The sequence below is a fragment of the Sceloporus undulatus genome, chromosome 7 (assembly GCF_019175285.1).
Source record: "Sceloporus undulatus isolate JIND9_A2432 ecotype Alabama chromosome 7, SceUnd_v1.1, whole genome shotgun sequence".
In the NCBI taxonomy this organism is placed as follows: domain Eukaryota; kingdom Metazoa; phylum Chordata; class Lepidosauria; order Squamata; family Phrynosomatidae; genus Sceloporus; species Sceloporus undulatus.
In genome coordinates this window covers 27,233,161-27,256,711 of record NC_056528.1, presented here as the reverse complement: position 1 = coordinate 27,256,711, position 23,551 = coordinate 27,233,161, and the positions used below count along the sequence as shown (strand labels likewise).

General features: G+C 44.9%; 1 protein-coding gene across 2 annotated transcripts in view; it reads left to right on the top strand.

The window, feature by feature from the left end:
- The window catches only part of EFNA2 (ephrin A2), a 232,804-nt gene extending 212,350 nt beyond the window's left edge, over positions 1 to 20,454 (top strand). For both annotated transcript variants that reach the window (XM_042480245.1, XM_042480244.1), the window contains 2 exons: positions 9,864 to 9,929; positions 16,841 to 20,454. In XM_042480245.1, the coding sequence (XP_042336179.1) occupies positions 9,864 to 9,929; positions 16,841 to 16,962 (188 nt within the window). In that variant the 3' untranslated portion in view covers positions 16,963 to 20,454. The remainder of the gene's footprint in view (positions 1 to 9,863; positions 9,930 to 16,840) is intronic.
- Positions 20,455 to 23,551: the final 3,097 nt, after the last annotated feature.

Genomic DNA, 23,551 nt, shown 5'->3' with positions numbered 1-23,551 from the left:
AAAGCGGTTTGTGATCCGAATCGATGGATCGATTCAACAGCGGAGTGTGGTTCCCACTACATTTGCCCCAATCGCATTTTTCTCCTGTAAAATAACCCACTTGTGGTTCACGTTCACAAATGAATTGGTTCAAAATGGACCTGCTCCAAATTTAATCGATTCCGATCTGCATCTGGTTCACACATGCGCAGAAATGATTTATCCAAAAAGATGCTGAAAACGCCAGCGTAAAAAAGACGTGGGTTAAATGGGTCTAGCATGTGGCCCCCCTCTACAAATCGCTTCAGTGAATCAATTCAAGTGGGAACCAGGGTCATTTGAACTGGTTCCAACCGATTTGCAATCTGATTTAAAAGGTAGTGGGAATCAGGGCCATGGAACTATCCCATTTTGATTCCCGCAGATGTAAGTCCACTTACAAAGACATACATCCCCAGCAGGATTTCAACCAATGTAATTGTTAATACTGCGCTTTATAATATCAATTATAGTGGGTCCTTGTCATACATGGACTTGCCATCAGCAGATTTAAGCATCCATGGACGGCAAGCCCACATTGTTCCCAGTGGGGCGCGTGCACATGGCCGCACAGCCATTAAGAACATCCTCTGTTGTCCCCAATGGTGACATGTGCACATGGCTGTGCCGCCATTAGGAACAACGGGACTTGAAGTGAAGTTCCGTGTTTTTGGTATCTGCTGAGAGGTCCAGAATGGATCCCTCAATCATACCAAGGTCCGACTATCTAATATTAAAATGTGTAACATAACTCAATGAGAAACCTACTAACTACAGTCAGCCCTCCTTACCCACAGACTTTTTATCCACGGATTCAAGCATCCATGGATTGAAAATATTCAAAAAAAGTTATAAATTCCAAATATCAAACTTAATTATCCATTTTATATAATGGGCATCATTTTGTTTTGCCATTATATTCAAAGAGACTTGAGCATCCACGGATTTTATTATCCATGGAGCGTCCTGGAACCAAATTCCAGCGGATAACAAGGACCCACTGTAATTGATATTACATATGAATAAACATATCAATTAATACAGTAATTTCCCATGGAATATTATGTAATGTAATATTGTGTGTTGCTGTATGCCTTCAAGTCATTTCCGGCTTATGCTGTCTCTTAAGGCGAAACTATCATGGGTTTTTCTTGGCAAGATCTGTTCGGAGGAGGTTTACCATTGCCTTCCCCTGAGGCTGAGAGAGTGTGACTTGACCAAGGTCTCCCAGTTAGTTTCATGGTCATGGGAATCAAACCCTGGTCTCCAGAGTCACAGGCCAACTTTCAGACCGTTACGCCACGCTGGCCCTCTAATATAACATTACCTAATATGTAATATAAAATTACATAGTATAATATTATAACATATAATATTAATATAAATTCCATTCCACGGGAAACGTGTCCATTCATTAATATGACATATTAATTAACATATTAATTAATTAGTTTCCACTGGACTATTGTCTAATATAATAATATATAATATTAATTTTAATTCTATTCCATGGGGAACATATTCATTCATTAATGTACTAATAAACATATTAATTACTTACCCATGGAATATTGTCTAATATAATATTCTAATATGTAATATGTAATAGTAATATTAATTCTATTCCATGGGGAGAATATTCATTCATTTATTAAGATGACCTATTAATAAACATATCAGTTAATTAGTTTCTCATGGGATATGAACTAGCATGCCATGATAATTGTTGTTGCTGAGTGACTTCAAGTCATTTCCGACTTATGGCAGACCCTATATTAATTCCATTCGATGGGAAATATATTTATTCATTCATTAATATGACATATTAATAAACATATTAATTAATTGGTTTCCCATGATATATTATCTAATATAATATTATAATATGTAATATTAATAGAATCATAGAATAATAGAGTTGGAAGAGAACACCAGGGCCATCCAGTCCAACCCCCTGCCATGCAGGAACTCTCTATCAAAGCACCCCCAATATTAGTTTCTTTCCATAGGAAAGATGTATTCATTCATTGATATAACCTGTTCTTTAATTACTATTACATATCAATACATTTCTGTTGGAGTAGAATATAGATATATTTGTGTTACGACAGTACACCTGATGTTACATGTTTTGCATTTTTGCTATGTTTTGGTGCTGGCCGTGTGCCGTAATAAATTCATTCATTCATTACATATTAATAAACATATTCATCCATCCACTCATTCGTTGTGGAATGGAGATACCGACCTGCTTTAGATTTGGGTAAACCATACAGTTCCAGCTGCGTATTTAGTTGCATTGATCATTTCCCAGCCACAAATGGAGCTAATTTTTCCTCTGCTTTCAAAGAGGTAGCGTTCCCTCCCTTGAACCTCTTCCGCCTTGAATAGAGTTTGCTTTTCCTCCCAACAACCTTGTGAGGGAGGCCCACGGTGTACCAGAGTCCTCTCTTTTCCAGTGCCGCCATTCTCCCGTCGGGCCCCGCAGGAGACGAGAGCAAAGAATCGGGCCCCGCGTTGTCCATTTCAAGGTCGGCGTCGAGATCGGAAAACTTCACATCACAGGACCCGTTTCCGCTCCGTCAAAGAGCCTCTCTTGAACCAGAGACGCCTTCCAATCCCCCCTCCGCTTGCAATCAATAAAGAAATGTTATAATAATAATAACATGATTAATTAAAAATCTGCCACCCTGAAGCACTCTGTGACACCGAGCCCTGTCTCTCAGTCCAGCAACGGACGGCCAGACTTTATCTTTGTTAATATATATATATATATATAGCCCTTGCTCCAGTGCATCTGTTTTTCAACCCTCTTAATTTGTTCCTTTTATCTCTATTAAATTACATTTTCTCGCGCGCTCTCTCCCCCTCTGCCTGCATGTAAAATGTCACTTGTAAAATAACTACATCTGCTACTCTCTCAGTCTTTTTCGTTCTCCCTTCCTTCCAACAATCCCCCCCTTTTTTTGCTTCTTATTAAAGTGGTTAGGGAGAGATTACACCGGAGTAAATAGCGAAACCCATCACGGCTAAGCCAGTTAGAATTCACGTCATGTGGAACATTAGAAATTACGCTTCTTTGAGGGCAGCCGTATTTAGCAGACATGAAAGAAACAGCATTACCTCTTTCGGCGGCTTGCAAATTGGAATTCCATTAACCTTCCAGGCATTTGCTGGCGTTCTAGGTCAAGGTTAAGCAGCGGCTTTCTGCCGGGAGACACCCCGACTTTGGAGCGGGGCACTTTTGGCGTAGGGGAAATGGCCGCCACGGATCCGAGAGACCAAAATCGGCAAAGGGAATGGTTGGTCGTTGAGCACCAGGGCTTACCTTTGTGTAACATTTCAGTGGGTCTCCAAGAGTCAGTCCAAGAGTCCAAAGTCAATAAGAGGAATGGTTGGTTGTTGAGCACCAGGATTTGAGTAACATTTCAAGAGTCAATCCAAGAGTCCAAAATCAGCAAGAGGAGCGGTTGGTTGTTGAGCACCAGGGCTTACGTTTGAGTAACAAAGGTCACCCGAAGAGTCCAAATTCAGTAAGAGGAGTGGCTGATCATTGAGCACCAGGTTACATTTGAGTAACATTTCAATGGACCTGCCCAAGAGTCAATCCAAGAGTCCAAAATCTGAAAGAGGAATAGTTGATAGTTGAGTATTAGGACTTACTTTTCAGTAACATTTCAGAGGCTCTCCAAAAGTCAAACCAAGATCCGTGACCAGCCCTCCCAACTGTCCCAATTTGGCAGGGACAGTCTCACTTAATCCTCTGTCATCTCACTTTCTCAGCTGCTTTTAAGATGTTGCGGTTTCTCCCTCTTCCTCTCACTTTCCGCCTTTCTTAGAATCGTAGAGTTGGATGAGACCCCAAAGGCCTTCCAGTCCACCCTGTTCTGCCATGCAGGAATACACAGTCAAAGCACCCCCAATAGATCCAGCCTCTTTTTAAAAACCTTCAAAGAAGGAGACTTCATCCTCAGCTTACTTCTATTACAGCAAACTGGGCTCCAAGTACAAAAGGAGTAATTGAGGAGAGGAGGAGGTGGAATTGTGCCCTTCTCAATAGACTCAGGCAAAAGCAAACTGCAGTGGGCCCTCCTAGTTTGTCTTTTCTTCCTCATTAAATACTACTCTGAGGTTCCATGGCCACATGTGTCCCAGTTTTCCCCTGTGGAATGTCAGAGCATATGCCATCACAAATCCCAATCCAAGGTCCCAGCTTAGGGTCCCTAGCTTTAACCCTAACCCAGCTCTAACCCATTGAAGGGTTAGACATCTAAAATGAACATTCTGGAGCGTACTTTTGTGGCTCCCGAACCTCTCCACCAGTCCCCTAACACCCTTTGGTTAAACGTTTTGCATGGATTTTGGATCATTTTTGTCCCAACCCACACAGAACCCACCCCCAGTCTTGAAAATTATCCTCCTGGAAGCTCCAAAAAACCCCATACTATCATCAATAACTTCATTTTCTTCTGTAGCCCGTCTCAAAATGGTGACTGGGTGGTAGCAAAGAAAGAGGTGACACGAAAGGTTAAAGGAAGAGACCAATACATGTGAAAAGGGTCTGGAGGTCTCAGTAGACCACAAGCTAAACATGAGTCAACAATGCTATGCAGTGGCCAAAAAAAGCCAACACAGTCCTGGGCTTCTTCAACAGGAGCATAGTGCCCAGATAGAGTGAGGCATCTGTGCCACTCTGTTCCGCATTGGCCAGAGTTCACTTGGAATCCTGTGCCCATTTCTGGGCACCACCATTTAAGAATCATAAAATCATAGAGTTGGAAGAGACCCCAAGGGCCATCCAGTCCAACCCCCCTGCCATGCAAGAAATCCCAGTCAAAGCAACCCCGACAGATGGCCATCCAGCCTCTGCTTAAAGACCTCCAAAGAAGGAGACTCCACTACACTCCGGTGAAGGTGTCCAGAGAAAGATGACCAAGATGGTCAAATGTCTGACAACCACAGCTTATGGGATATGACTGAGGAAGATGGGTATATTTAGCTTGGGGAAGAGAAGAGTGAGAGGTGACATGATGGTTGTTGCTGCTGCTGTTAACTGCCATCAGGTCAACTTGGATTTATAGCAGTGATTCCCAAACCTCCAAGTGTTTTCGACTTCAGCTCCTGAAGACGCAGCCAGCTTGGTCAACCGTCAGGAATTCTGGGAGCTGAAGTCCAAACATATGGACTCTCCATGGGGCTGAACTCTGTCCCTAAAATGGGCTTATGATCCAAAGGAGATCCATCTGCTCCGCTGCGGACCAGTGACAATAAACCAACCGGGGATATGAGATTTGTGTTTTTTTTCAACTGCATCATCTGGAATCCTCCAGCCAGTTTGGCCACAAGTTCTAGTAATCCCAGATGCATCCAATGCAATTGGATTTCCCAGCTGGATTTTGTCCTGAAGACCAGTTTCCTGTTTTTTTGGGGAGGGGGGAATGCAAATAGGCTGCCAGGATATGCAAATGACAGGAGTGTGACTAAGCAAATGAGTCCATGCTCCCTCCTAGGCTGACCCCTCCCCTCGAGAAAGCCCCCCTTGGCGCCTATAAAAGGTGGCATTGCCCTCATATTGTCTGCTTTCTGTCCAACAACAATGGAACCCCCCCCTTGCTGTGGGAGGGAGGACAGGGGAGCATGAAGGGATGGCAAGGGGGGAATTAAAAAGAAGCCCTCCTATTGTTGGGAATCAATATCTCAGCAAGCCACTGGGAACCATATTGTTAGGTCCTGGGAACAGCTGCCTGCCTTCGCCTTGGATTGTAGCCTCAAGAGCTCGGAAATGCTTTAGAAATGGTAGAGCTGGAAGGGGCCGCAAGGGCTATCCAGTCCAACCCCCTGCCAGGCAGAAAGTCCTTAGACTTCCAAGCTAGGAGGGAAGCAAAAGGAGGGCATTCCCCCCACAAAGCCAGGGGTGGACCTACAGAAGAGCGGGCATGAGGACATTGCCCCCCACGTAAGACTTCTGCCCCCACCCATGGAATCTTCTTTCAATGCCCAAATCTCTAACCTGGCAGGAAGACACCGAAAATCCTTCACGCCGAGAACTCTTCTATTTGGTGTGATCGCATTCTCAGATGCTTACACATTTTCTTTGGATGCTTAAAGCTGTACTTTCTGGATGCTGGATGAGGTTTTGAGTTATCGCACTACTAGACATTGGGGGACTGGAGGAAAATTTCATGGCTGGGGCAGAATTCATATGATGCCTCAAGAAAGTCCTTTGTGGTTTCCTTTTTCTGTCCCCCATGTTATTTTTACAGAATGTGCTGGTTGTTGCGTTGACCAGGGAGGGGGGAGAATGACACATGCCACTCAAAAATAAGTTGGTTGCAAGGAGATATCCTCCCAAAATGCCCAGAAAAGTACAACGTCCAAAGCAATGGCCAAAGAAAATGAAACAGCAGTAGCTCAGAACCAGAGTCTGGCAGGACATCACTTGGGAAATACGATTTTTATGGATGACAGTTCCCAGAATCCCCCAATCATCTTGGTCACCCTCTGGGTCTTTTTCACCCTGTTTCATGGCACCTTGCTGGGATCATGTTCAATGTATACCACTGGCCCAAATGGGGGGTTCTGGGAGCTGCAGGCCTCCGAAAGTAACTTCTCTAGGTTATGCAAGAACAGGTTTTCTCCATCTCTTATCTTCAATATGGAAAGCCTTCAGAAATCTGAAGGTGACACCTCAGAGGGATTCTGAGCAATACTGAAGAGCTTCACTTGTTTCTCAAATACCAGGCTGCTGTATATTGTGTAGTGGTCTGAACGTTGGATTAGGACACTGGGAGACTAAGGTTCGAATCTCGCCTCAGCGATGAAAACCCACTGAGTGATTTTGGGCAAGTCACACTCTCTCAGGCTTACAACTGAAAAGAGCAACAGAATGTAAAAAGTAACAAAAAAACTACCATTAAAATAGAATGATGATATTCACAGTATTAAAACATTTTGCTGAAAGTGAAGAAAACTTTGAAAGTAGATAAAAAATATAGCTGTCCTCAGATATCCAGAACTTACCACCACCATCTGGAAGATGCAGGAGAAACGCTGCGGGTTTGATCTGGGAAAGCTCTCTCTTTGTGGGGTGAAGCGCCCTTTTGTTTTTGAGGCATCCGGAAAAATCTATTATTGTGGTTTTTCCTTTCCTATAAAACAATGCAAGATTTAGAAGATGGGGATGGAAGGATGGGGGGGGGGGTCTGCTTCACTTTGAAGTATCCTGGAGAAATAGCAGCATAAATCGCTATTCTGGCACGGCTTTAACATTCATTGTGGATGACCCTTGCGTGGACAGGAAACGCCATCCTTTTCTTCTGGCAGGATGTCCCCTGGATGCTCGGAATCGGGCTGTCAAATCCGATCCGTTTCGGAGTGAACTCAAAATCCACCTTGTCCAATCTTACCCCTTTCTTCCCCCCCACCCTCATTTTCCTTCCCCTGGACTTTGTTTGTTAACCCCCCTTTTCTCAGCCGAATTGGCCGTCCTAATCCAGACAGATTTCATGCCCGGAAGCGTTCCCACCCCTGTCCTTCTTTTAATAACTACAGACTTTTACTCTCCCTTTCTCTCAGCCTGTGTGTGTTGCAAACCGACCTGTCTCCCCGCGTAACGGGGCTCAGCCCCGCTCGCATGACAGAAGGCCGAGGGGAGGCATATCATTTGCCTTGGCAGGTTTTTATTGGGAAGGAAACCGGACATGTCTGAGGATGTTCAGGAGTTAGAAAGCATCTCGCCTGGGGTGTCAGACAATTTGGGGCATTGGTCTCGGTGGCTGATCAAAGATGCGAGGGTTTTCAAAGGGGGCGGCCATCCAAGCGGAAGGGACCGGGGCACCTAAGAGGTCTGTAAGCTTCTTAACCAGGGCGGTGAACATCGGCAGGTCAAACGGCAAACCCAGGGCCTCCACTGATACCCCAGAGATATTGGCTGATGGACAGCATGCTGACAACCACCAAATCGGGCTCAAATGCTGGGGTCTTTTTGGACAGGGCTTACATTACTGTAATCCATGGTAGCACTCCAAACAGATGGCCATCCAGTCTCTGTCTGAAAACTGCCAGAGGAGGAGACTCCATTGCTCTCCGAAGGAATGTGTTCCATTGTTGAACATTTCTTGCCATCAGGACATTCTTAATGTTTCGATGGACTCTCTTTTCCTGTACACTCGTCCCTCTACATTTGCGGCTTTGCCTTTTGCAGCTCTGTGGTCAATGTCTGGCAGATGCTGACCACAGAGTTGCACTGGAGGACCTAGAGATTCCTAGAGAGGTGTTCTCTCAAATAGTGTTTTTGTTATTTGTGGTTTTTCCACATTCACAGTGATCTTGTGCCCCTAACCCCAATGAATGTGGAGGGACGAGTGTAGTTTGAATCCATTGCTCCATCCCTTCCAATATTTAAACTAAAGCCATTAAACACAGCTATCATGTCACCCCTAACCTTTCTCTTCTCCAGGCTAAAACACCCAGCTCCTTAAGCCGCTCCTCATAGGGCTTGGTAGTTTCCAGACCTTCCACTATTTTGGTTGCCCTCCTCTGGACATGCTCCATCTTGCCCACATCCTTCTGGACACAGTATTCCAGGTGAGGTCTGACCAAAGCAGAATAGAGTGGAACTATTACTTCCCTCAATCTACACTCCTATTGACACCGCCTGGGACCATGTTGGCTTTTTCAGCTGCTGCATCACATTGCTGACTCACATTCAGCCTGCGGTCCTCCAAGACTCATAGTTCCCTTTCGCACATACTGCCATCAAGCCAGGGATCAGGTGTGACACTGCATAAGGAGATATCAGGTAATTCCTTGCACAGTGATCCCCTCTCCAGCTGCATAATGGCTGCCAGGGTGCCGAATTATCTCTTCTGACATGCCAGATCACCCTTGCCCATCTAATTCTCTTCACCTTCATAGGTTTCTTCCGTTAAGTGCGCTGGTGTACGGTTATGCTCTGCAGCGTTTAATACAATCTTGGGCAATGTGTATGTTTCCTATTCTGCTGATGTATGGTTGTAGCAGCCTCCAACATTTCATACATGAAAACTGGGCCATGTGTGGCCAAACAACCTCAGAGTGCGGTCAAGATGGCAAAAGTTACTAATGAAAAAGAACCCATTAAGCTTTTGTGGTTTGAAACATCTCTGTTTATCACTTAAGGTAGAACAGGAACGGGCAAAGAGTACGGGATCCACTGGCAGACCTGTAGGACCTAGGGTTTTCGTATCTGTTCCCAAAAAAAGACAACACAGTCTGGTGAAAGAAGGGTGAATATGATTCCATACAGCCAATTACTCTTTGAAACAGGATAACCAGAAGGGAATTTGGGCTGAAAAGTCACCTGAAAATCAGTTTGGTTTTGGTATGTGGCGGTGAGGGTGAGTCTTAGGTTCAAATTATGCTCAGAGGCTAGGGTTGGCAGACATCAGGACTTGGCCCTAAGTTTCCAGTTTTTGTGAGTCATGTACAGCCAAGGAGACAAGGCTGCAAATTCTACAGTTGAGGGGATCTCAGGTCTGGGCAAAGAAGAAAGCACTGAGTGCAAATATCCTTGTTCTTTCAAATAATTCTTCTTCGACATCTGTTAAGGGTTTACAGTAGCAATGTAACATGAATAAGATCGTATCTGTAAAGTTCAGTATGACTAGGAAGCTACTAGTCTGTTTTTAGATTACTGGAGCTGTTTGCTTCGGTGCTATAGGGCTGAAAACAAGAAGAAAAGTTAGGAATGAAAATTGATTTTGTAAATTGTAAGGAGATATTGTTGCCAAGCTGGGCACAGCAAATATGTGTTTTACCCTAATCTCTCTCACTTTTTGCCTCCTCGCCCCTTGTTTTTCTTTCAGCGGCCACCCCACCCAACCTGGTTGACAAGCCCTGCTTAAAGTTGAAGGTTTACGTCCGACCGACAAGTGAGTAACACATGCACAGAGAGGCACAAACTCTCTCCATTGAGAATGCTCCAAAAATTCATCAGGATAATTGTTACTATGCATGTTATGAGACCGGATCTTCTTAACTATTTCTCGATGACATCCTGCAATGGGAGATGTATGTCTGGCACATAGCTATATTATGACTGTAACTACATCTAAGAGTGCTCCCCTAAAACCCACTTTAGGAACCATGCAAACCTATTCTCCACAGTTGTTCCCATGTTGCTGGAGAATGGGAGGATGTGAAGAGATGCATATAGCTATTTTCCTGTAGCTGAATGCTCTGCAAGAGGCTTCTGCTGATACCTGGGGGGTACCTGCAGTTGACATCCTTGCAATACATTCAGCTACAGAAAAATACCTGGGCACTGTGCTCTCCAAATGTCCTGATTTGGCATGAACAGGCCCTATTAATCCTGTGCCATCCCACTTTTTCAGCAGCTTTTAAAACGTCCTGGTTTCCCTCTCCTCCTCCCACCTTCTCCTTGCCTTACACTTCAGTTGCTGCAAACCAAGTTCAAAATGCAGATGTAATTTGCACTCTGTTCTAAGTGAGCCAGGGGGAGAGGAAAGGAGGGACAGAGGTTTGCCCTTTCCAGTAGGCTCAGGCAAAAGCAAACAACTACAACCACTTATGTCGTCTTCCTCCTTTAATAACTTTTGTCAGCATGGCATAGCGGCTTGAGTGTTGGACCACGATTCTGGAGATCAGGGTTCGTATCCCTGCTGAGCCATGAAACGCACTATGTGATCTTAGGCAAATGACATTCTCTCAGAGGAAGGCAATGGCAAACCCCCTCTGAATAAATGTTGCCCGGAGCAATGGATGCAAGCTACAGGAAAAGAGATTCCACCTCAACATTAGGAGGACCTTCCTGAGAGGGCTGTTCGACAGTGGAACACACTCCCTTGGAGTGTAGTGGAGTCTCCTTCCTTAGAGGTCTTTAAACAGAGGCTGGATGGCCATCTGTCAGGGGTGCTTTGAATGAGATTTCCTGCATGGCAGAATGAGGTTGGACTGGATGGTCCTTGCAGTCTCTTCCAACTCTACGATTCCGTGATTCTAAAAAACCCATGATAGGTTCGCCTTAGGGTTTCCATAATTCAAGAATGATTTGAAGCCACACAACAACATCTTGACCACACTTTGGTGTTACTAAATCACACATGTGGCGAAAGGTATTAATGAGGAAGAACAGACAAGCTAGGAGAGGCTGTTTCCTGAGCCAACTGGGAAGGGTAGGATTCTGCTTCTTTCTCTCTTGCCGAGTGAACAGATTCCTAATTGCTTTTATGCTTTGAACTCAGTTTTCAGCAACTGAAGTAAGCTGAGAATAAAGGGAGAAAGTGGGAGGAAGAAGGAGAAGTTGGGACATTTTAAAAGCAGCTGAGAAAGCAGGATGGCAAAGGATTAATTGGGATTCTTCCTGCCAAACTGGGACAGTTGCAGGGTATGAAACTGGCGGGGAGCTTGGAGGAGTGACAAAATGGAGTTGTCTGGGGGAACCACATGTTTTTAGCCATGGCAACAATTAAAGCCTAGGAAGGAAACAAGAACAACCTTTCCTTCTTTCTTTTATCCTTGAGATGAAATCAGTTAATGGCCCACTTTGATATCAACTCTACTAAACTTCCCGACCAACTTTAACCTTTTGTTTAGAAATGCCAGGTTTTGGACCTAAGTGGAAGGCAGCCAGGGGCCACTTAGATCTCGGGTAATTTAGGCTTAAGTTCAACTTTGGGGTTCAAAGGAAAGGAAGAGAAAAAAGAAACGGAGATTGGCGCCTGGCACAGACACCCACGGGGGTTTTGCTGGCTGTTTTGTTTTGATCGGAGGGAAGAGAGAGCAAATTATTTCATTTGACTTCAACGAAACAGGGAAAACAACAGCAACCTCCAGCTCTCTGCAGAGGGGCTGTGTTTTCTTAGAATCAAATAGCGCAGCTGTTGGAAAAAGGAAAACACAAATTAATAATTTTCCCCCTCCTGTTAACGGCTAATTAGTATTTGGCTACAGTTCTTCCCAGGGAGTGTTTAAGTAGCCAGAAATGTCAGCATCAAAAAAAAGGAGATGGACTTTTTTCCTTCCGTCGCCTCGCCTGCTTTTTGTGCGCGCGCGGACCGAGGGACGTGGCTTTAGCCAGCTTTGAAAGAAAGCAAGAACTTTTCGACGAACAAGTGCAAAATCTTGCATGCCATCTAGATAAGTTTGCTCAGTTTAAAAACAAACAAACTACTGTTGTCATTATTAATGTTGCTCTAGTAATGATACTCTTGCTGCTAGGAATAATGCAGCTATCACTAGTACTGGTACTCCAGTAGTAATAATAATATTTCGAGGGCCAGGATTGTGTAGTGGCCTGAGTGTTGGACAAGGCACCTGGGAGACCAGGATTTGGCCATGGAAACTCACTGGTTGATCTAGTCATATCTTCAGTGGAAAGCAATGGCAAAGCTCTTTGACCAAGAAAACAGCTTGATAGGTGCACCTAAGCATGGTCATTTCTTTGAAATTAGTTAAAGACACACAACAACAGCAATCGTATTGTTGTGGCCAGCAATGACACAACTATTGCTAGTAATAATGCTCCAGCAACGATACCATTTTCGCTAGTTGTAACATTGCATGTGTGTGTTGTGTCCAACCCTAAGGTGAACCCATCAAGGGGTTTGCTTGGCAAGATTTGTTCAGAGGAGGTCTGCCATGGCCTTCCCCTGAAGCCGAGAGAGTGTAACTTGCCCAAAGTCACCCAGTGGGTTTCATGGCTGAACTGGGAATTTACTTTCATCAAACATAGTGCTTTAGTGATGACAGTATGCCAATAATAGTAGTGCTGTTGCTAGCAATAATACCCTACCAATAATGTTCCTGTTGCTAGCAATAATACTGCTAGTAACAATACCCTGATGATGTTACTGCGGCTAGTAATAATATTACATTGACCAGTAATGCTGAGATGGGTGCAAAGAAGTAGGGAAAAGGAATGGAGAGGGCTTCACGTCTCTCAATTTTGCTGCAGAGTTTTTCCTCCTCCTCCTCCTCATTCTCTCTCTCTGTCCTCTGCCACAGCCCTGATCCTGCCAAAACCACCCTTAATCCAGTAATAAACTTAAGAGGAGCCGGGCTGGGAGGGACGGGGCTCAGGCGGCTTTCCTTGTAATTTAGTGGATTCCCTGGAAGGCATTTTGCATCGGCCGGGCTGATTAGGGCCTCGTGGAAATGGGATTATTGGATCTCTAGGAAGCGATTGCTCTCTGACCTTCACAACATTGGGCTGACCGCCAGCCAGGCCAGACCTCCCCTCCCCAAAAAAGTAAAATTAAAAAAGAGCAATCCTGAGCGTGCCAAATCCCCTGGAGGTGTCCCTAGAGTACAAAGTGTTTGGCGGCTCCACCAGCTGGCATAGTGCCACCGTGCAAAATGCTTCCCTTGCCAGCGAAGAGGGGTGGGAAGGGGGGATGTGCCAGAGCCATATTCTTTATGACTTATATATACATTTATATTTATATTTTATGAATGTTTGTAGGTGTACGTATTTTACTAATGTTCATAGTATGTATGTATTTTGTACATGCATATGAATTTTGGAATAGGGTCATTTAATATGGTTATTGACTGCAATAAAACGATTAATTGATTGTCCAGCGGTGGCCCCTTCAGTTGGACATTCCAGCCCTCAACTCTGCTAGGACAGTGGATCTGTTCTGGATTTTAAGCTACCACCCGCCCCTGCCTTTCCATAGAATTTTTTTTCATATATATATATGTGTGTGTGTGTGTGTGTGTGTGTGTGTGTGTGTGTCTCCAACCCAACAGCAACCAACAGGCCCCTCATTTCCACAAAATAGTTGATGCCCATCATGCAGTCTTCTATTCTGCTGAGTACCAAATGGCATGGCCCAGTGTGCCCATTTCTCTCGTGGAAACAAGGGACATGTTGGTTAATGTTGGGTTGGAAATGATTAGTTTTTTTTAATATGAGGAGCCACTAGGCCAATGATTCCCAAAGTGAGTGGTAGACCCTCCTGAGGGGGGTGGAAAGATTGAGGGTAAAAGGAGGCAGTGAGGAGGTAAAGGGGGTGGCGGGAGAGCCTTTAGTCAAAATACTGGTGCGCAAGAAAGACAAGGGGAACCATGGACCTTAGGGGCCATGATGGGAGAGAGAGCTCTACGAAACATCTTTTCAGGGTCCCTTAAAGTCACTGCACAGCCTTTTCGGATCACTTGTGGGATGGTGTTCCCACTCTTCACCTCCCCACACCCTCTCACGCTCTCAGCCGCATCTTTCGTTAACAGCGGTGGTTGGGAAATTCTCATGAGGGTTGGGTGCAGGCCATTGCTTCTGTGCCTTTGAGCAGCACCTCACTGCCATGGCACTGCGATAGCGAGGTACAAAACACTGACAATGAGGTACAGAGGGCTACGCTGCCAAGGTAGCAAGGTCCAGAGTACCACACTGCCATGGCACCATGACAGCAAGGTCTGGAGAGACTGACAGTGAGGTCTGGAGGGCCGTGCCACTATGGCTCCCGACTGTGAGGTCCGGAGGGCTGTGGTGCCACAGCACTGCAACAGCAAGGTCCAGAGGGACTCACTACGCAGTCTAGAAAGCCGCACTGCTGTGGCCCCACAACAGCGAGGTCCAGGTGGATTGACAGCAAGGTCTGGAGGGACAGATTGACCAGACAGCGAGGTCTGAAGGGCTCTGTCCAGCCTTCTCATTTGCTGCTGTGGTTCTCCAACAGCGAGGTCTGGAGGGCTGCACTCCCATGGCAGCAAAGTCTGAAGGTCACATTGCTGTAGTGCCAAAACAGCGAGGTCCAGAAAACTGTGATGCTGTGACAGCGCAGTATGAAGGGCGGCGCTGCCACAGCACCACAACAGTGAGATCCAGAGGGACTGAGAAGAAGTTCTGGAGGACTGCACTGTCACAGCACTGCAACAGCGAGGTCCGGAGGGCCATGCTGCCCCAGCGCCCCAGCCTCTGCTTCTGCTTCTTTATGTTGATGATTATTTATCACAGTCATCATGGACTTCTAAAAATCAAAGGTTAACCCGGATTGAAACAAACTTCTCTATCCTTTCACATATCAGTTTGTCCCCCTTTATTTAGTGTGAGTTTTTAATATAGACCAGATTACTTCAGTGTCGCCCGAACAGAAGAAATGCATCTTGCTCTTCCATTGGAGTGTTCAGTCTGTAACCTAGGACTTGCTTGTCCTCCTCACTCGGTGCACCGAAATCAGAATCTGATACTGAACATAGTTTTTAGAAATGATTTGGAGAATATATGAACACCTTGTCTTAAAGATTTTATTCACCATGCTAAAATACAACATTCCATAACCAAATTTCAATTTATTTATTTATTTATTGGGGGGGTTGACCCAAAAAGGCTTCAGGAAAAAAAAAACTGGGAAAAAAGGTCTTGTTTTCAAGTTTTTCGTGGTTTTTTCCCATGTCTACACATCTCTGCTCACAACAGCTGCTGCACAGTAAAGCAAGACTGAGTAACTTTGATGAATATGGCAATGGCGCCACAGTTGCGAAAGTGTGGGCATCATGACCACAAGTCGGTTACGGATATATAACTCTAGGAGACTTATTGCATTATTAAACAAACCAGGCAGGCAAACAAGAATATGTGTGGGGCTTTTTTCCCCTCCGCATGAAGTTGTTCTCTTTCGTTCTCTTCCGATTGTAACACTTTGGGAGAAGATTGTAAAAGTGTCCTATTTGCCAAGCTGAAATAATCCATTTGGCAAAAATGATGCTTTTACAACGCTCTCCCATGCTTTTACAACCTGAAGTGAATAGTCATGTAGAGGGAGAAAAGCAAAACGTGTCTGCCAGGTTTGTTTAATAATGCAGTAAGGCTCTATATTATACATCTGTAGCTCTACTAATGAATTCCAACTATATTTTGTGTTGTTTTGTGTGCCTTCGAGTCCTTTCCGACTTACAGTGACCCTAAGACAAACCTATCATGGGTGGGCTTTGGGCAAGATTTGTTCAGAGGAGGTCTGCCACGGCCTTCTTTCTCCTTCAGCTGAGAGCCTGGGACCTGTCCAAGCCACCCAATGGGTTTCATGGTTGAGCTGGGAATTAAACTTTTTTATACACGTCTCATTTTAGTACTGCTTTTTAAAACCAATTCTTTTATACATTGCCAAGGAAGATACATCCATGAGTAGGTCCATATAAATCTAATAACAAACAAGATTCAGATTCTGTAGCTCTGTTGGTAGAGCAACTGCTTTGCATATAGATAGCTCCAGCATCTCCAGGTAGGGATGGAAATAAATTTGGTATAGAGGTGTCCGAGTGTTGGATTAGGACTCTGAGAGACCAAGGTGTGAATCCCCACTCAGCCATGGAAGTGCACTGGGTGAGACTCAGCCTCAAAGAAAGGCAATCCCTCCTTGGAAAAAATCTTGCCAAGAAAATTCAATTTTTTTCCAAAGCCATGAGTTTTGGGCTAGGACTCCAAGAGACCAGGGTTCAAATCCCCTCTCGGCCATAAAAACCCACTGGGTAACCTTGGGAAAGTCACACTCTCTCAGCCTTACAAGGAAGGTGATGGCAAACCTTTCAAGAGACAGAGTGGGGTAGTGGTTCGACTTTAGGATACCAGGATTCAAATACTCCTTCAGCAATGAAAATCCACTTTGGGCAAGTCACACTTTCTCTCAGCCACAGAGGAATGCGATAGGGGTAAACCTCTTATGAAGAACTCATTCCAAGAATACCCAATGACCCCTTAGGGTCACTATAAGTCAGAAACAATTCGAAGGCACACAGAAAAGGGCAGATGAGTGGGGTACCTTTGTATATTTTCCAAACCATTCCAACTCTCTTCCCCCCCCCCCTTTTCTTCTCAATCCAGATGACTCCCTCTACGAATCTCCAGAACCAATATTCACCAGCAATAATTCCTGTTGCAGCTTCACCGTCCCAGATGCCTTCTTCGTGGTGGTTCCCGTTTTTTGGACGATTCTCACCTCCTAGCCCAAGTGTGAGGATGGGAAGAGAAAACCTGAGTCCCTTTCTGGCCAACCGCTGCAAAGAGGGGAAACAACCACAACAAGAGCAAAGAGAACATTTGGGAAAACACGAATGAACGACAGAGAGAGAGAAAGAGAGGGACAGAATGTGACCAGGAGAGAGGACAGAGTTTCTCACTTGATCGCCTAAAAGAAAAACAAACTTTGTCCAGATTTTTGGGGGAGGGGGGGAAAGGGGTTTAGTTACAGTGATTTTATTTTTGGACTGCGGTCTCAACCACAGCTTAAGAGAAAGGGGGAAACAGGTTGGTGGATTCCTTCTTCCTTCCTAGCTTTTGTTTTGTGCAACTAAATACAAAGTCATTGATACAATCAGTCCCCTGGAAGACCTGGGTGCCAAGCAAGGCAAGAGGATTTTTTAAGAAACACGTCCAGGGAGCTGAGCTGGTTCCATGCTTCCCAAACTTTCGACGGACCAATTTCACCTGGCCGGGAGTACGATCTGTCCCCTTTGGATTGATTTTCCCTTCCCTGTTCCGAACCTCGCAATGGCGTTTTACTTTTTGAAAAATTTCTAGACCAAATATAGTTGTGGGTTTTCCCCCCTATGGTTTCTCCCAATCTAACTTTCTTTTTTTGTCCTATATATTCCATACCTATTTCCTGCAATCGGGACACCACCCCGAGGAGGAGAGAAAGGGTCTTACATGGTGCTTAATTTGGAATCCCATCCTCTCTCTCTGCGTTCCCTTTCAATGGGGTTACTTTGAACTTCTGGTTGGAGAGGAGAATAATGCATTCAAACAGTGACCGACTTAGCATTTCTCAGTTAATGAAACCATCGGTCAGGCCGCTGGGATTGCAATTTGTAAGGCATGGGGGGCCACAGCACCGTGTTCGCTTTGGAAAGGCCTCACTGAGGACTAGACGACTGCTCTGTCCCAACTGAGTCAGCCTGATTTTTGTCCTTCCAGCAAAAGTGATAAAGGAAAGTATTAACGTACTAAGAATGGATCTTCCATTTCTAAGGAGGGGAGCCGCATAAAGTGGATCATCCATCACTTCAGAAGGAGAGGACTTGGGACCTTAATCCAACAGCCAGAGAGGCTATGGTTTTCCCAGACCAAGAACTGGGAGACTGGGACCTTCAGAACAACATTGATCTTTTCATAAGGAATTGGGGAAGGGAGGGGAGGGAGGGAGAATCAAGCACAATACAATCACAACATTTGACGCGACAAGGTGCGCAACCATATCCTGGGAATGCAGAGCATTCGAGGTTCAGGGCAACAGACCCTCAGCTTCCCCCACTGCCATGAGTTTACAAGAGACCTGGTCACCTCCTAGAGATGTGGGGCTTGACTGTCATTCCCCCCTTGACCCATGTTTCTATGCTACCAAGAGTGTAAAAAAGTGATCCCAGTGTGGTCTTGAGTGAGATCCAAATCAGGAGTTGAATTAGTTACGAGGAAGATTTGGGATTTGGTTCCATCCCCTCTTATTCTTTCCCCGTCCCCTTCCTCCATGACTTTTTACTGCCACCACCTATGTGCATAGATTCCCATCTCAGCTGTGCTTAGGTGGCCGTAGCTGATGATGATGTGGAAAGCACTGCACATGCTCAGCCCCAAGAAAATTTGCTTGCAAAGGAAGGGATTTGGCTTTGGGGGAGGGAATTGGGTGGCGGTCAATGTCCAGGACCATAACTCATTGCTAGAGCTAATTGCTGGAATCCTAGATCAGCTACAGTACTTAGTTACATCTGCATCACAAAGTCCTGGTCCGACTCACCACTGTCCACCTTAAAAGACAGCGGTCAGTTCAGCTTCTATTTGGGGCCCAAGGATGATAGCATTTCTATGAGTGGAGTGGAAAGCTCCACCTACTCCTCTTTGTGTCCCGACTGGAAGCTCCCCATCACCACCACAATCATGTCCTGATAAAAGGGAGGGAGGAATCGAACCCATAGCCAGTTGAGAGATGGAAAGGCAGGCATTTGGGGGAGGCCTGGGGCCCTTTAATACTGTATCGTTACAGCCATATGATGCCACTTTAACTGCCGTGGCCATATACTATGCAATCCTGGGAATTGTAGTTTGGGGAGTCACTAGAGTTCTCTCTCTGGCTGAAAAGTCTAAAAACAAACCAACCTTAAACTGCAAATTCCAGAATTGCAAAAGACTGAACCATGGAAGGCAAAGTAGGCCCATAGTGCTATATTAGCGTAGCCTAGTGGTTCCCAAACTTTGGTTGCCTGGGTGTTTTGGATTTCAACTGCCAGAAGCCCCAACCAACTTGGGCAACAGTATGGGAGTCTGGGAGCCAAAATCCAAAAACTCTGGAGGGCCAAAATTTGGGAACCATTGCAGGGCCCCAATAAGGAGGGATATATGTCCCCTGAAAATCTTTCCTAGGAAGGGAACAAGTTAAGGAGAAAGAAACCTGAATTACGGTGGTAAGATTGCACTTTAACTGCCATGGTTGCATCCTATGGAGAGCTATAGTTTGGAGAGGCAGGCTGACATTCTGAATACTCTCCCACAAAACGACAAATCCCAAAATTCCATAGGATGGAACCATAGCAGAATCATAGTGCTATAACCGTATGGTGTGGAAGGGCTCCAGGTAGAGGTCAGCTGGCCAACGGATGAATGTCTGAAAATCAGGTTTGGTGGTGTCTTCTTAGAGATAACATATATTTGAATGCAAGAACAACACAAAAGTCACCTTGAAACGCCTGTGGCTGTGACAGGGCTGCCATGACCACCTCGACGGTACGAAAAGGCTGGGTTTGGCTGGATGGTTTCTGCCGACCAGGAGAGAAAAGAAAGGACCTGAGACAGAAGAAGGCAATCGTTGGAGTCTTAATCCACATTCCCCGTCTACCTTCCCCAAACGCCCCCCAACCTCACCAAAGGATATTCCAGCCTTTAAGGAAACTTATTCCAACGTCTTCTTCCCTGCCGCTCCTTTCCAAACACACCACTTCGACAATCTTCCGACGCATAGCTCATGAGGGACCCACAAAAACAAAAAAAGGCAAAACAACACAGCCACCGCAACGCACAACTCCGCTCCGTCTTTACGAGCCGAGGGACTCGCTTGGAACAGTTTGTTAGATTCCTGTACATAGTGCCAGCAGGCATAATACTGTGATTATGAATTATTATTATTATTATTATTTTTAATGGATTTGTCTGAAAAAGAAATGAATGATTTTGATGGACGGGTTTTATTATTTGAAATGTTCATTTCCTTTGGGGGTGGGATGACTGTTGATTTTGGTTTTTTTTAAAACAAGAAACCTAAATTCTTCTTTTCTTTCTCTTTCTTCTTCCCTCCCTCCCTCTCTCCTTCTCTTTTTAAAAAACCCTGCAATAATCTCTCAATGATCAAAAAATGTTTTTCAAATGACCCTCCTTTCCCTCTTCCCTTCTTCCTCATTTCATCCTTTGTATGTAGACCGGGTAGCACTTCTTACAAGCAAACACAGACACACACACTTCTGTGGCATTCTTATTTGCATCATCTTGCAAAGCCACCCATCTCTTGCACATTAAAGCAGACGCGCACAAAATGAGACCAGATTTTCAGATGCAGCAGTAGAACCACACACTCCTTTTTTGATTCTCATTTTAATCTGCCCGCCCGTCCCAGGACGATGCTTAGATTTTAGGTGGGGAAACAAATACAGTGGGTCCTTGTTATCTGCTGGGGTTTGGTTCCAGGATCCCCCCTGGATTACAAAATCCATGGATGCTCGAGTCCCATTAAATATAATGGCATAGCAAAATGGCGTCCCTTATATAAAATGGGAAATCAAGATTTGCTATTTGGAATTTATGCTTCTTTGAAAAATATTTTCAATCCAGGGATGCCTGAATCCATGGATTAAAAAAATCAGTGGATAAAGAGGGCCGACTGTATATTGCAAAGGAAATACTGTAGATTTTTCTCTTCTTTTTGTCCTATTTTCCTCTTTGGAAGGCAAGCACCTTCAGGGAGGGACCAATCTTTTGCAAGGAAGACCTGTAGACAATTGGGTGGAATTGTCTTAGAAGACACATGTTGGCATATTTGTGGGGGAACTCCTTGCACAATGCCTTTTCCCAGCAATGCTTTTCACAATGTCTTGTGAAACATTGTGTAACGACAACAGAATGGTGCCTGAGACCAACTCCATACTTCTGAGCAAAGGAGGGGAGGTTGCATGAACGCATATTTGGGGGAGGTAATTGCACAAGGAGGTAATTCAGTGCCTATTTCCGTAATGCCTTTGTCCTAGCTGTGCTATGGCAGAAGATGATGCCTGGGCACAGCACCGCTCCGCCAGAGTAAGCATGTCGTGCCTACTTTAGTATTTTCCTTGGATATTGTGTAAGAAGGTATGCAGAACCTCCTCTTCTTGAGTATTGTGTAAGGAGGTATGACATTCTCCCAGAAATGCCTTCTGCAATGCCTTTCTTCTGTCCTTATAATGGCAGTGGGATGGGGTCTGCATTAGTCCTTTCTGATGTGCTGCATGGGGAGGCATTCATTGCCTCCTTCCACAATACCTTGCTCCGAATTGTGCAGTTGAGAGAATCACCTCCCAGTCTAATAATAATAATAATAATAATAATAATTTTATTTTTATCCCACCTCTCCAGTCGATCGAGGTGACATCCACTGACTGGTGGTGAGGATGATTCCTTCTGCTTTCTGCCTGCCCTTGGCTGCACCCGCACTGCAAAAATAATCCAGATTGACACCACTTTAACCGCCATGGCTCAATGCTACGGGATTCCTGGAATTGTAGTTTGTTGTAGTCAATCTCTGCTGCCTCAACAAACTGAAGTTCCCAGAATTCCATGGTCTTGAGTCATGGCAGCTAAAGTGGCGTCAACCTGGATTATTTCTGCAGTGTGGATGCAACCACAGTGTGACTCCCCCCAATAAGATCTCCAATGTAAGTACATTAGTGAAGCATAGTCCAGTCAATCAATTATACCTTATTTCCCCCCTGAAAAGGTGGCTTACAGAATAAAAAGAGTGAAACCACGCATACAAAAACTCAGATTAAAATAAGATTAAACTTTCTATCGAGTCAAAACCATATAAAACATTGATTCAAAGCATTGACTGAAAACAGTACAGGAAACAGAAAGCCCAGAATGGTGTTCAACCATCAGCACCCCAGCTCCTCCCGGTATAGAAAAGTCTTTACCCCACTTGGAAGGAGGCAATGTAGTCCCCTAGAAAGGGAGGTTGAGAAAGTGTAGAAGCAGCCACCAGGGAAAGCCACGTTCCCATCACTGATGGAAAGGAGGACTTCCTCACACAAAGAAGAAAAGCGAGAGGATCAGAGTAGACATTCTTAAATCTTCCTCTATGCCCCCTGCAAGGGACCGTCACCATTTATGTTGAGTCGAAAAAGAGAGGAAGCCCAACTAAAGATAACGGTGGGAGTTAATCTCTTGGCCTGGAGAACTTAGAAAGGGAGGACTTATGTGTATATCAGGAGCCGAGCTCCTGTTTGCCCTTCCAAGCAATATATCCAGAGTGGTGTGTGTGTGTGTGTGTGTATACATACAGCAGATTTGTGTCCTTTCCAGTCAGCTCAGGCAAAAGCAAACTGCTGCAGCCTTTCTTCATTTGTCTGTTCCTCCTTATTCCTAACTTTTGCCATCTTGATCCCACTCGGAGGTTGCTTGGACACAAGTGTCCCAGTTTTCATCTACGAAATGGTGGAAGGTATGCTTCCTTGCTGCCTTTCCCTACCTGCCAGGGTCGTGGGCTTCTTGTAGCCAAGTGGTACCCATCCATCCAGAGCTGAGCCATAAAATCAAATAAACATACATTGTGATGATCAGCCTTATGAAGCCAACCCAAAGGGGCCAAAATACATTCTTATGAAAGCTTAAGAAGCTCAAGGGCTTCTTTCTCAGCATGGATGCTTTTAAAAATCATTTTAGAGGAATAAATGCTGGGAAATGTGACAACGGAGGGTCACAGAACAGCATCTTTCATGGAAATGTTATCAGTGAGTTTAAACTGGTGAGAGAAGGGGGTTTTGTATAGAGAAATCTGTTGGCCAAGAGGTGTTAAGCAAGGCAAGGCAGGACTTTTTTCTCTCTCTCGTGTTAAAAAACAATAGGGCCAGAAACCCGTTGGGAAGTTACATCTTCGTAAATGAACTTAGGTTTGCAGGAATTAGAATTGCACCGTTGCATCATGAGCCACCATGGCATAGCAGTTTTGAGTGTTGGCCTATGACTCTGAAGACCAGGGTTCGATTTCCGCTCAGCCATGAAACCCACTGGGTGACTTTGAGCAAGTTACATGCTCTCAGCCTCAGGGGAAGACAATTGCAAACCTCTGAACAAATGGTGTCAAGAAATCCCCATGATAAGGTTGCCTTAGGGTCACCAGAAGTCGGAAATGACTTGAAGGCACACAACACACACACACATAATGTCCATATTTAATATAGGGCTGCTGTTATATTACTAGATATTAGAACTGACAAAGTGCCTGATGCACAACAGGATCAATGTGCATCGGTCCCAATGCACATTGCATCAGTCGTGATGTGCATTTGGCATCAATGCACA